The following is a 15177-nucleotide window of genomic DNA, read 5'->3' on the forward strand; positions in this document are numbered from 1 at the left end:
TCATGAACCCCCAGTTCTGAAGCAAAAGATGCAGAGAATACCAAGGAATGGAAATGAGGGTGGCCTGTGTTTTGTACTGTACTCTGAGATATGGAATATACATGTTTGTCAAAGTTCCTCTGACCTCAGTGTACACTACAGGACACAGGCAACTTGGGACATACCCAAGCAAAGAAAAAGAAGGGTGGGCAAAAACTAGACAAACAGAACTGTGCCAACAAGCCCAACAACAACAAAGGTCAAAATGAACCAACTTCAGAGTACTACTGCAAATACCTTGCAGCCGAATGCTGAATCTGCATAACAGTGGACATCCACCTGGTAGAACTTTGAAAAAGTATGAACAGAGGAAAAGGTGCCTTACAAAGCTGGGCTTCCGAGGCCTGGTCCTGAAATGCCACTGGAACCTCATCCGATCAGGTGGAATGGGTGCATAAAAGTGCAGAGAGATCTTTCCTTGTAGGCTCTAGTGATCATAATTTTTATCCTTCTCCCAATGGTGGACTTGGAAGCAGGGTGTCCCTTGCAAGGTCTTGAGGACAGGACACATAGGGAATATATCGATCTGATCAAAGCTGTAGCCTTGAAGTAAACCAGTGGTTCTGACTATGTCCAGGCAATGAAGAGAGATCTTCTTTGGATACTTTGGAGCAGGGCATAAAGATAGAAGTATAAAAAAAAAATAAAAAAAAAAAACAGTAAGGGTTGCATTATAAGTAAAAATGTATTAACAGAAATATTATCACTCACATAATAGTTGCCTGTGTCCAGCTAAGGGTGCAGGAGAAAGGTGCAACACAATAACCAGAGGCTTCATGTAGAAAACACTGCTGTACAGTAAGCCTCTACAACAATGGAGTCAGACGTGCTAGGAGAGATGTCAACTGGAGGCTTCTATGACAATATACCATGCACCTCACAGACGGAACGCCATGTCACATGGGAGTGGAGTGGTCAGCAATGCAATTCCAGGGGACCGCCCTCTTTCCCAAGCCTGCACGAATGAACCTAATGTTGGCTATTTCAAAACCCAAGGCACAGGAGTGGGAGGGGGGAAGGCACTGCCATTGGGGCTTCGTGAAGCACAGGGGAAAGACTTTGAGGACCAGCTGGATTACAAAACTAAATTATAATAAACCGCATAATGCAAACTGATCAATAAAAAAGCACAAAGAATGTGACAGAGAATGATAATACAAATAATAATAAAAATAAAGATAGTAAAAATGTCAAAGAAAACATCAGAGAACATATAGAATACAAAGAAGATGACCGTATATTGGAAATAATATTTTTTGAAACTATATTACCGCAACCATGTGAGAAGAAAATATACACTGAACAAAACTATATATGCAATACTTTTGTTTTTGTCCCCATTTTTCATGTTTTAATGAGCTGAACTCAAAGATCTAAGACTTTTTCTATGTACACAAAAGGCCTATTTCTCTCAAATACTGCTCACAAATCTGTCTAAATCTGTGTAAGGCCCCTTTCACACACTATGTCCGTCAAACGGACTCCGCTTTTCTCAGCGGGGGATCGAGCCGCCGATCCCCCGCTGAGCAGAAACATGACAGCTGTGTCTCCGCGCTGTGTGCGGAGACACAGCTGTCAGTTCCCCATGCATCTCTATGGGGAAAATGGGATGGGAACGGACCGTCGGTCCGTTCTCATCCGATCCCATCCGCTGGACGGATGGAAAATAGGGTTTCCATCCGTCCAGATTTGACGGATCGGATCGGGTCGGATGTCAGCGGACATGTCTCCGCTGACATCCGATGCCCCATAGGAATGCATTGGGGGACCGTTCAGATCCGCCAAAAAAACGAACAGGCGGATCTGAACGGTCCGCCTGTGTGAAAGGGGCCTTAGAGAGCACTTCTCCTTTGCCCAGATAATCCATCCACCTCACAGGTGTGGCATATCAAGATGCTGATTAGACAGCATGACTACTGCACAGGTGTGCCTTAGGCTGTCCACAATAAAAGGCCACTCTAAAATGTGCAGTTTTATGACACAGCACAATGCCACAGATGTCCCAAGTTTTGAGGGAGCATGCAATTGGCATGTTGACTACAGGAATCTCCACCAGAGCTGTTGCCTGTGAACTGAATGTTCATTTCTCTACCATAAGCCATCTCCAAAGGCGTTTCAGAGAATGTGGCAGAACATCCAACCAGCCTCACAACCACAGACCAAGTGTAACCACACCAGCCCAGGACCTCCACATCCAGCATCTTCCCCTGCAAGATCATCTGAGACCAGAAGCCCGGACACCTGCTGCAACAATCGGTTTGTATAACCAAAGAATTTCTGCACAAACTGTCAGAAACCGTCTCAGCTGCATGCTCATCGTCCTCATCGGGGTCTCAACCTGACTGCAGTTGGTCGTCATATCCGACTTGAGTGGGCAAATGCTCACATTCGATGGCGTCTGGCACTTTGGAGAGGTGATCTCTTCACGGATGAATCCCGGTTTTCACTGTACAAGGCAGATGGCAGACAGCATGTATGGCGTCGTGTGGGGGAGCGGTTTGCTGATGTCAGCGTTGTGGATCGAGTGGCCCATGGCGGTGGGGTTATGGTATGGGCAGGCGTATGTTATGGACAACAAACGCAGGTGCATTTTATTGATGGCTTTTTGAATGCACAGAGATAACATGACGAGATCCTTAGGCCCTTTGTTGTGCCATTTATCCACGAACATCACCTCATGTTGCAGCATGATAATGCATGGCCCCAAATTGCAAGGATCTGTACACAATTCCTGGAAGCTGAAAACATCCCAGTTCTTGCATGGACAGCATACTCCCTGTCCATGTCACCCATTGAGCATTTTGGGTTGCTTTCAGTCGGCGTATACAATATTGTGTTCCAGGTCCTGCCAATATCCAGCAACTTCTCACAGCCATTAAAGAGGACTGGACCAACATTCCACAGGCTACAATCAACAAGCTGATCAACTCTATTAAAAGGAGATGTGTTGCACTGCGTGAGGCAAATGGTGGTCAAACCAGATACTAACTGGTTTTCGGACCCCCCCAATACAGTAAAACTGCACATTTTAGAGTGGCCTTTATTGTGGCTAGCCTAAGGCACACCTGTGCAAAAATCATGCTGTCTAATCAGCATCTTGATATGCCACAGCTGGGAGGTGGATGGATTATCTGAGCAAAGGAGAAGTGCTCACTAACACAGATTTGTGAACAATAATTGAGAGAAAGTCTTTTGTGTACATAGAAAGACTTAAATCTTTGAGTTCATTAAAAATGGGGACAAAAAAAAAAAAAAAGAAGTGTTGCGTTTATAATTTTGTTCAGTGTATATTAAAACTACTTACAGTTGCACCCATAGGTTTCCCACCAAGGATAATATGATATCCAAAATAAATTTTATTTTTACCCCTTTTTTTTTTTTGGTTCTTCTTTTTCTCACTCTGGAGATATATAACCAACAATATATATATTCCCTATGGGACTTTATAACTCTGCTTTTCCCCTTCATTTATTATTATTTTTCCTTTCTTTAAAACTATATAGGATCTGTGGCTGTTCGGTTTGTCTGATATTAACCTATATAAACACATAACATCTGATAAATACGTTCGAGTCCATTTTGGCCAGTAGTTGAGGGTAAGTTATATCTAGTTACTTTCTAATGAGTGGACTATCCTGTGTTATCACCTTACCCTCCGGCGCTTCACCTGGGGTCTTGGATGTCATTTTGTCAACTTCTCCTCTCCTTTCCACTTGGTGGGCTCCCTCTGGTGTTTTTACACCTGAGGTTTAGCCTTTTCTCCAATGCCCCCCCTTTGGCTCACCTGTAGATTCACTCCTTACATTTAGCTTTTTGATTCTTTGTTCTCCCTCCTTCTTCTTTCCTACCTTTGTCCACTCTCTATGGCCCCCTATTGTGTAAATACTATGTGTGATATGCCATTTTATTGAGTATTTATCTATATGTCACCACTGTCGAAAGACAGTAGATGTCTTTGGCCTATATCCTTTCGATTTAAGAAATTGAGAAATATGTATATGTCTTCGGTAGATGATATTTGCGTAAATAATGAATTAACATGTTAAGCATAAAGAGATTATATTCATGTTATAAAAAATTGGCGTTAATCTCCAATCTTACCTGCGCAAATGGAAAAAAGTGAGCAATACTCAAAAATGTGTATTAAATTAAATCTTTATAGTGCAATATATAAAAGGTGCATAAGTGACACAATTATATGTTGGTTTATAACCCCAAAAAAAAGGGGGCTGCAACAAAACCGTGAAAATGTATAAGTGAAATAAAACTACACCTGAAGTGTACAATGCTGCGCTCACCTATAGTGCACTAAATATAAACATGAATATAATGTGAGTCCATAAACAACATAATCAAATAACTGAATACAAAGTGCATCCACAAATCATATAAAAGTGAATAATAAATTGGTGAATAAAGTCCCATACACCGACAAGAAAACTGAAATGGTGCAGGTTTCACCAAGTCATCAAAATATGGGTGCACTGTAGTCATAAAGGGATGGACATGCTCAGCAACAATACTCTATACTAATTCTCATCTTATATGTCCCAGATATATGAGAATAAAAAAATCTCCATAGTGTAGGAACGTTTAAAAAGCAAGTTTATTAATAAAAATATCGTACTCACAAATGGTGATAAGAAAGAATCGATACAGCCGAGTCTTCTCGAAATACAATGAACACTTCAGGAACGCTGTGCGTTCAAAAGACCGGAATTTAGCGGAAGTGACGTGGCGATGTTCTACGCGTTTCTTCGATGTGACATCATCAGGAGAAGCCTTGCTTTTTAAACGTTACTACACTATGGAGATTTTTTTATTCTGGTATATCCGGGACATACGAGATCCATACCTGCCATCTGCCGGCATTGTGGTACAATATTGGGTATATATACAAGAACCGTCCCCAAAATCATTGATGCCTACAACCCCTGTGGGGGTTTGTGTATCTGGTGAGTGCGGGCCTGGGAGAGCTTGTTCACAGCACTTGTCACTACCTCCATGTGAGCTACGTTGGAGGCTATTTCTTAATTGGGTAATCATGCAGTAGGGTGCAGAAAGTAGGGTAAGCGTGTCCACAAGGAGAATGCAGCAACCCAGGTGTAGACTGCCCTGTAACGTGGGGAAGTGCCTGAATACCATATAAGGGCTCTAGTCGGAAGTGGTGATAAAATGTGGAAACTGTGGAGTGATTTAACACCTGGTCATCTACTAAGCTCGGAGTAATTTAGTTTTAGCACAATATTTGAAAAGTTTACACTGTAGTGAACACAATTAAAATATGGCCCCAGGCTTTTACAGTTATGGCCAAAAGCATACAGGGTGACCCTGTCTTATGTGCTTACATTTATAACGTCAAGGCTTTTCCCATCTCAGTCGACATAAGGGGTCATCAGGGACTGGGTTCCATAGGGATGGACCATTATCATGGACTTGTATAGCATGCTGTAGCTGACTACACACATTGCACTTGTTACCAAGGTGAGCACCTATGCAGGATCCAGTGCCTAAAGCAACATTAGAGGCCTGCCCCTACATCATGGGGTCCAGGGACAACTTCCAAGCTTTACTGTGATTCTGCTGATCCAGATGCACTGCTTCTATTTTTGGCATCAGAAGGCAGTTGGTTGAAGAAACCAAAGATGGAAAAATTAAGAGAAATCAAAAATAACTCGCTAAGCTAACCTTGACTTTTCCTTCAAGGAGAAGAGGTGAATCACCTAACACACAACTCAGGATTTACAAAGTGGGGTAGGCTTCTAGGAAAGACGCTCAGCCCATACTTTCCCTGTGTGTTGTACTGCACGATTTAGATAAGCACTTTTTCTTACTTATCCCTGCTCCTGCAAGCTCCCTTCAGGCTGTGAGACTGGTGCCTGCAGCTTCTCTCCATAGCAATTGCAGGTCTTATGTCATCAAGTATAAGGTAGGGCCCATTGCCCTGCACTGGACGTGTGGACACCGAGGGGCAGTCCACAAGCTGGAGCATAGGGGCGCACCAGCTGATAGGGGAGCAGGGATTCAGCAGTAAGTAAAACTGCTATGTCCATCGCCCTAGAGTTAGACGAGCAACCCATTGCAAGGGAAAATGTCTGTTTTCCCCAGGGACAAGCTTTAAGCACGTTAAGTGTTATGTCCAGGTGTGGATGTGCACAAGAGTCACTCCAAATGATACCCATTTAGAGGAGGTGAGTTTCGACTTTGTGACATGTATCTTACACAGGGCATTACTTTCACTCCAGACGGCTGAACAGAAACGTACAAGAGCAAAACAAAGATAGGTATATGCGTCTGTGCAGATTTACACTACAGTGAACCTGTTTTGCCCTGTAAAATGGAAATACCATGACTGTGCACTCTAAAAACAAAAATTAAAAATGTTGCACAGTCACATTATTTTTCCAAAATTATTGTTATTTTAAAGCACAACTTTTGTCTCAAAATGGTAATCCACTCAAAAATATAACCACTTAACCGCCGGAAGATTTAACCCTTTGTACCCTAATGAAATTTATATAATTTATTTCCCACAAATAGAGCTTTCTTTTGGTGGTATTTGATCATCACTGGGTTTTTTATTTTCTGCGCTATCAACAAAAAAAGACCGACAATTTTGAAAAACAAACAATATTTTTTACTTTCTGTTATAAAACATATCCAATAAAAATAAAAAAGAAATCACATTTCTTCAATAATTAAGACCAATATGTATTCTGCTACATATTTTTGGCTAAAAAAAAAAAAATCCCAATAAGCACACAAAAGATATAGTGTCTACAAACTATGGGATATATAATGGAATTTTCATTTATTTATGTTATATACCAGTATTGGCGGCGATCAGCGACTTATATCATTATACAGAATAGAACTGGAGCATAATTAGATAGAAGGAAAAGGAAGAGAAGATGTGGGAGAGGTAAAGGATTTCAGATGAGGCAGGGATACCCAGTTTTCATCCCATTGGACACTACTAATCAAGCACTATTTATGAACTGGAGGAGAGAGCCAAGAATTTGGCAGCAAAGGGTGAGTACTAATGAAAAGACATGATGGTCCATGGAAGTCATATTATCCTCAATTCAGATAGGTTGTTGTTTAACCGTGCAGTAAAATAATAAATGTTCCATTACTCTATTTCTGTTCAGGTTCCTACTGAAGAACTTCTCTCAGTTTAAGGGCTCGTTTACACCAGCAACTGACATTTCAATATAGGTCACTGTTGTTTGCATCACAGCCCAATGATCTGAAAAAAAAGGTACCGTTTCAGCACACACCACAGCAATGCTGTGCTGTGAACTGGCACCAGTCAGCATTTTGCCTTGTCTATGCATTTGGGCTACGCTGAAAATAGCTGCAACCTAAACCCAAAGCATCTGGTATGAACACGCCATTATTCGTCTTAGTGCCAATAATCAGCAGGACAAATAGAAACAGCAAATTTTCCCATTTCTCCATTTCCTGGTTTTCCTACTATTCTGGCCTGAACATTCTATCCCATGAGAAGTCTAGTAAGGCTTTTGTTAAAATATATTAGGGAAAAAATATTGTTCCATGATCATGAACTGATGATTTTCCAATAATTATCTTAGTTTTTAGAAAATACATTACCCAGAATGATAAAGAAAGCTGTTCACTACTAATCAGTTTAACTTCAATCTGACATTAAAGCGGATTCCCTTTTCACATTACCAGTGATAATTAAAAGTATTTTTTAACAAATGGATGACTTAAATTAAGACAAATGGTTTGCATAAGGTAGCAGATAATAATCCTTAATGTAATTAAATGAATGCGTGTGTTTCGAAAAACCATTTACCTTACATAATAAAATTACACCTATGTACCACATGACAAAAGCTTAATTTAGTAAACTCTTTTTGCTTGCACTTCAAAGAACATGAAATCTAAAACTTGGTATTGTATTATCTTTTTAATTTTTATATGTGGCATTAAGATATAGAATATATTTCAATCATGCACGCATACTTTTAATACATGTGTGTGTATATATGCATACACACACACACACACACATACACACACGCACAGGTGCATCTTATAGTATTAGAATATCATCACAAAGTTAATTTTAGTAATTCAATTCAAAAAGTTAAACTATATTTTATATAGATGCGTTACACACAAAGTGATATATTTCAAGCGTTTGTCTTTTAATTTTGATTATTATAGCTTACAGCTAGTGAAAACCCAAAATTCAGTATCTCAGAAAACTAGAATATTACATAAGACCAATAAAAATAAAGTCATTACGGACTGTAAAAAATTCTGCAATTCATTTGGAAATAAAGGTCCCAGAGTCTGGAGGAAGAGTGGAGAGGGACAGAGTTAAATGAGGTCCAGTGTGAAGTTTCCACAGTCAGTGATGTTTGAGGAGCCATGTCATCTGCTGGCGTTGGTCCATTGTGTTTTATCAAGTCCAAAGTGCAAAGCGCAGCCCTCTACCAGCAAATTCTAGAGCACTTCATCCTTCCCTCTGCTGACCAGCTTTATAGAGATGCTGATTTCATTTTCCAGCAGGACTTGGCACCTGCCCACATTGCCAAAAGTACCAATATCTGGTTTATTGATCATGGTATCACTGTGCTTGATAGCCCAGTGATCTCACCTGACCAAAACCCCATAGAGAATCTGTGGGGTATTGTCAAGAGGAAGATGAGAGACACCAGACCCAACAATGCAGATGAGCTGAAAGCCACTATCAAAGAAACCTGGGCTTTAATAACACCTCAGCAGTGCCACAAGTTGGTCGCCTCCATGCCACGCCGCATTGATTCAGTAATTCATGCAAAAGGAGCCCTGACCAAGTATTGAATGCATACTTTACTGTACACGGACATACTTTTTATACGGTCTTTATCACCTTTGGACCTATTTTCAAGCCACGTTGCTTTTGGACGAGCCACTCAGCATGACTATATAATCTCATAATTTCCTATTTGTATATATATTTATATATATTATAATTTATATGTATTAATCGATTCAATATATATTTTATTACCGTATATACTCGAGTATAAGCCGAGTTTTTCAGCACATTTTTTTGTGCTGAAAACGTCCCCCTCGGCTTATACTCGAGTCAAGGAAAAAAAAAAAAAGTCCCTGGCCGCTCCGACGGGCTTAAGCTTTAAAAATGGCGCCGCCCGTTGCATACATTTCACCGCGCACGCGCCGCCACCACTCGGGAGAAGCCGGGAATAGCCGAAAGTATACGAGGGGCGGCGGCGCGTGCGCAATGACGTGTCGGCGCCGGGCGGCGCCATTTTTAAAATGAAGGCGCCTCTGGAACAGGTAAGTGAAACAGCTTCACTACCTGCCATTATGCAGGGCTGCGGGCACACTACAAGGGATGCAGTGCTGCGGGCATGGTCCACCTGTACCATGCCCACAGCACTGCATCTCCTGTAGTATGCCCACAACCCCGGATCCTCTTGTACCATGCCAGTACCCCGCATTCTCCTGTACCATGCCAGTACCCTGCATTCTCCTGCACCATGCCAGTACCCTGCATTCTCCTGCACCATGCCAGTACCCTGCATTCTCCTGCACCATGCCAGTACCCTGCATTCTCCTGCACCATGCCAGTACCCTGCATTCTCCTGTACCATGCCAGTACCCTGCATTCTCCTGTACCATGCCAGTACCCTGCATTCTCCTGTACCTTGCCAGTACCCTGCATTCTCCTGCACCATGCCAGTCACCCTGCATTCTCCTGTAGCATGCCCGCCGCCCTGCATTCTCACCCTAGGCTTATACTCGAGTCAATGATTTTTCCCATCTTTTTGTGGTAAAAGTAGGGGCCTCGGCTTATACTCGGGTCGGCTTATACTCGAGTATATACGGTATGTATTGATATAATTATTCATTCACATTGACCCTTTTATATTTCTCACGGTTTAATAACCAAGTTTGATTTACTAAAATACACACTCACGCCTGTGCGCAATTGCATCGGTGTTCTTTACACCATTTTTTTACATACTTTTTAGTAAGCCAACGTTTCTGTATTAAAAATCCTTTTTTTTTTATTTGTCTTATGTAATATTATAATTTTTTGAGATACTGAATTTGGGGTTTTCACTAGCTGTAAGCCATATTCATCAAAATTAAAAGAAAGAAATGCTTGAAATATTTAACTCTGTGTGTAACGCATCTACATAAATATAGGAGTTTAACTTTTTGAATTGAATTACTGAAATAAATTAACTTACTGATTATATTCTAGTTTTAGGAGATGCACATGTATATGGTACAGGGCAACAGGAATGTGTCCTGCATGGCAGGTACATTCCCCCAATATTTGAGTTGTGGTCCCTTTAAGGGTGACAGTTGCAGAGACTTTTGTGGTACTCAGGGGTTCTCACCCATGCAGGGTGAGGTGTCCCGGGTTAAAAAAATGGTAAAGTTTCGTTTTCGTTTTTTTTTAAATAACAAATGTTATATTTACCTGCTCTGTGCAGTTAGTTTTGCACACAGTGGCCTGGATCCTCCTTTTCTTGGTTCCCTGGCTGGATGTCCTGGCCCCTACCTCCTGTGGAGTGCCACCACAGCAAGCAGCTTGCTATGGGGGCACCTGAGCTGAGTCACAGCTCCCTGTGTCCATTCAGACATGGAGCCGCGACCCGGCTCTGCCCCCTCTCTCTCTTGTTTGGGTAACTGACTGACAGACAGCAGCAGGAGCCAATCGCGCCACGCTGCTGTCTCAGCCAAAGAGGAGGGGAGTCCTGGGCAGCTGAGAAACTCCTTCAAAATAGCTGGATAAAGATGGGGCTAAGGTAAGTATTATTAGGGGGGCTGAGGGGGGCTGCTGCACACAGAAGGTTTTTTTCATCTTAATGCATAGAATGCATTAAGATAAAAAAAAACCTTCTGCCTTTACAATCTTTTTAAGTTTAGCTGGCGAGGACTGACTTTTAGGACTCTCTGGATTACAAAATTTATATTAAAGGACTCGGGAATTCCTGACTATACCCCCCCCCCCCCCCGCGTGGCCTGCCTCCCACCCTAACTTTGGAGGAGCCTAACCCCTGTATGATACCATAGACTAGCAGTGAGCCTGTCGTTTAATTACCAATATCAGGATTCAGACAGATTATTTACTTTGGCTATAGTAAGCTGTCTTTTTGTTTAGCTGTGATTAAAATACATGAACTGTTTTGCTGAGTGGCTTCCGTCTGGCCACTCTACTATACAGGCCTGATTGGGGGAGTGCTACAGAGATGGTTGTTCTTCTGGAAGGTTCTCTTCTCTCCATAGAGAAACGCTGGAGGTCTGTCAGAGTGACCATTGGGTTGTTGGTCATCTCCGTGACTAAGGCCCTTCTATCCCAAACACTTAGTTTGGCAGGGCGGCTCACTCTAGCAAGAGTCCTGGTGGTTCTAAACTTTTCCCATTTATGGGTGATGGAGGCCACTGTGCAAATTTTTTTGTACCCTTTCCCAGATCTGTGCCTCCATCCAATCCTGTCTCGGAGGTCTATAGACAATTCCTTGGACTACAGACAATTCCTTTGTGGCTTGGTTTTGTGCTCTGAAAAGCCCTCTTAACTGTGGGACCTTATATAGACAGGTGTGTGTCTTTCCAAATCATGTCCAATCAACTGAGATTACCACAGGGGGACTCCAATAAAGTTGTAGAAACATCTCAAAGATGATAAGTGGAATTAGGATGCACCTGAGCTAAATTTTGAGTGTCATGGCAAACACTGTGAATACTTATGTACATGTGATTTGTTTCATTTTTATTTTTAATACATTTGCAAAGAGTTCAAATAAACTTCTTTCACAATGCCATTATGGGGTATTGTTTGAAGAATGTTGAGAAAAATGATGAATGTAATCTGTTTAGGAATAAGGCTGTAAAATGACAAACTGTGGAAAAAGTGATGCGCTGTGAATACTTTCACTGTATATTTAGGCTTACCTGAAGAAGTTTGTCATAACGTTCTGCAGACATAAGAAACCTGCCATCTTCGAGCTGCATCTCTCGGTTCTCCAGCAAATTGTTCAGGACTGGCAGGACATTCCGTTCCGCTTTTTCTAATCCCTCCAGAACCAAGATTCTTCCCTTTGTGGCTGCGCGCACCGCACACTTAAAAGCAAAACAGAACATAAAGAACAATTAGGCAACAACCAAGTGAAAATCGGGGTATTTTTACCATGGTCACATGTCAAATGAAAAGAATGGCATAGCTGTTTAAATATGTAAATAAAATCTTGTAAAAGTGGGGCTATTAAGAACTACTTGAATCTACCACAGGTGTCAGTAAAGTTACCAAAAACTGCAGGGACCTAAACAGAACCTGTCACAAAGCAAAACAACTGTAGTTTATAGTCTTCCATATAATTAAAAGGAGTCAGTAAAATACTAACTAAGCCTGAACTTACTTCACACGCATACACAGATATATACAGTATCTGAACTTACTCCAACCCCCATTGTAAGCCTATATTATCTACCCTGTAAAGGAAAGATCTGTATTCTTACCTAATCTGAGGTAGCTTCAGTCCGGTCACATGATTGGGTCCCAGCGCCAGTGTCAGTGTAGAGCCGACAACAGATGTCCCACAGAAAGCCTACAGGTGATGTCATTGCTCAAGCTCTGCGACCGTTGTCGGTGATCTCTTCTCTTCACTGAAGTTGGCCACTGGAGACATCATGTAACCGAACCCGTTCACCCTCAGCATTGGTAAGTATAGACATCATTCCTTTACAGGGTAGTAAGAATAAGCTTGGAATGGGGGTAGGGGTAGGTTTAGGACTTAGATGGTATTTTACTATACTTCCACTTTAATAAGTAACTAGAAATTTGCAATTTGTTTTTAATCACATTAAAAACCTCTTTTTCCAATTACAAACCCCTGATTAAGCTTAATATATTTCAATACAGGTGACAAGCAGGAGCACAGAGGTTTTAGGCCCTATTCGCATCTATCCATTTATCCTGTCATGCATTTTCACTTGCATTTTTTAAATGCTAATTTTTGCATTTTTAAGCAACTTTTACATGCCTTTTACATGCACTGTGCAGTCTTGGTTTCAACCAATGAGGATGATTTTACTGTAGCGACATCATGAGCAAATGTACTTCCTGGTTTTCTGTGTCTCGAGTTGAGGAAGCATGGCTGATTTTACACTTCTGTTTCCAGTTGATGGTGGCTGACCACATGATGCATAGCATGGCAGGTGAACTGTGGCTGAGCATGTTGCAGATCTCCAGAGATGCTTGTAATCAGAAAATGACAAGCTGCCATTTGGTCAACCACAAGTTGAAAATGCATAGAAAGTGAATTTTCATATATTTGCATACAGTGGGTACGGAAAGTATTCAGACCCCCTTAAATTTTTCACTCTTTGTTATATTGCAGCCATTTGCTAAAATCATTTAGGTTCATTCTTCTTCCTCATGAATGTACACATAGCCCCCCATACTGACAGAAAAACACAGAATTGTTGACATTGTTGCAGATTTATTAAAAAAGAAAAACTGAAATATCACATGGTCCTAAGTATTCAGACCCTTTGCTCAGTATTTAGTAGAAGCCCCCTTTTGATCTAATACAGCCAGGAGTCTTTTTGGGAAAGATGCAACAAGTCTTTCACACCTGGATTTGGGGATCCTCTGCCATTCCTCCTTGCAGATCCTCTCCAGTTCTGTCAGGTTGGATGGTAAACGTTGGTGGACAGCCATTTTTAGGTCTCTCCAGAGATGCTCAATTGGGTTTAAGTCAGGGCTCTGGCTGGGCCATTCAAGAACAGTCACGGAGTTGTTGTGAAGCCACTCCATTATTTTAGCTGTGTGCTTAGGGTCATTGTCTTGTTGGAAGGTAAACCTTCGGCCCAGTCTGAGGTCCAGAGCATTTTGGAGAAGGTTTTTGTCCAGGATATCCCTGTACTCTGTGCAGGCCAGTAAAATTCCTCCACCCCAAACTTGCTTATTCTTGTCTTTATGGACTGGTTTGCTTTGTGCACTGGTGTGCACTCATGTTGGAACAGCAAGGGGCCATCCCTAAATTGTTCTCACAAAGTTTGGAGCATGAAATTGTCAAAAATGTCTTGGTATGCCGATGCCTTAAGAGTTCCCTTCACTGGAACTAAGGGGCCAAATCCAACCCCTAAAAAAAAAAAAAACCCACACCATAATCCCCCCTCCACCACATGATTTGGACCAGTGCACAAAACAAGCTCCAAAAAGACATGGATGAGCGAGTTTAGGGTGGAGGAACTTGACTGGCCTGCATACAGTCCCGACCTCAACCCGATAGAACACCTTTGGGATAAATTAGAGAGGAGACTGCCTACCAGGTCTTCTCATCCACATTAGTGCCTTACCACACAAAAACACGCTTCTGGAAGAATGGTCAAATATTCCCATAGACACACCCCTAAACCTTGTGGACAGCCTTCCCAGAAAAGTTAAAGCTGTTATAGCTGCAAAGGGTTGGCCAACCCAATATAGAACCCTAAGGACTAAGACTGGGATGCCATCAAAGTTCATGGGCGTATAAAAGGCAGACATCACAATACTTTTGGTATATAAATATATTTAAACACACACACAGTGGATATAAAATGTCTACACACACCTGTTAAAATGTCAGGTTTCTGTGGGGAAAAACATGAGACAAAGATAAATAATTTCAGAACTTTTTACACATTTTGTGTGACCTATAAACTGAAATATTTGAGGAAGAGGGAAGTAAAAATAAAAAAAATAAAATAATATGGTTACATAAATGTGCACACCCTTAAACGAATACTTTGTTGAAGCACCTTTTGATTTTATTACAGTACTCAGTCTTTTTTGGTATGAGTCTATCAGCATGGCACATCTTGACTTGGCAATATTTGCCCACTCTTCTTTGCAAAACACTCAAAATCTGTGAGATTGCGAGGGCATGTCCTGTGCACAACCCTCTTCAGATCACCCCACAGATTTTCAATCGGATTCAGGTCTGGGCTCTGGCTGGGACATTGCAAAACTTTAATCTTCTTCTGGTGAAGCCATCCCTTTGTTGATTTGGATGTACGCTTTTGGTCGTTATCATGCTGAAAGATTTCTATCTTTCTAGCAGAAGCCTGAAAGTTTTGTGCCAATATTGACTTTTATTT

The 15177-nt window shown here is 41.5% G+C and overlaps 1 protein-coding gene across 1 annotated transcript in view; it reads right to left on the minus strand.

Annotated features, from left to right (window-relative positions):
- Positions 1-15177, minus strand: part of VWA8 (von Willebrand factor A domain containing 8) — a 668510-nt gene that overhangs the window by 561764 nt on the left and 91569 nt on the right. The window contains exon 6 of the mRNA XM_082247613.1: positions 11989-12156. Coding sequence (XP_082103739.1) covers positions 11989-12156 — 168 coding nt within the window. The remainder of the gene's footprint in view (positions 1-11988; positions 12157-15177) is intronic.

This window comes from Pelophylax lessonae (genome assembly GCF_965119305.1).
Source record: "Pelophylax lessonae genome assembly, chromosome: 2".
In the NCBI taxonomy this organism is placed as follows: Eukaryota; Metazoa; Chordata; class Amphibia; order Anura; family Ranidae; genus Pelophylax; species Pelophylax lessonae.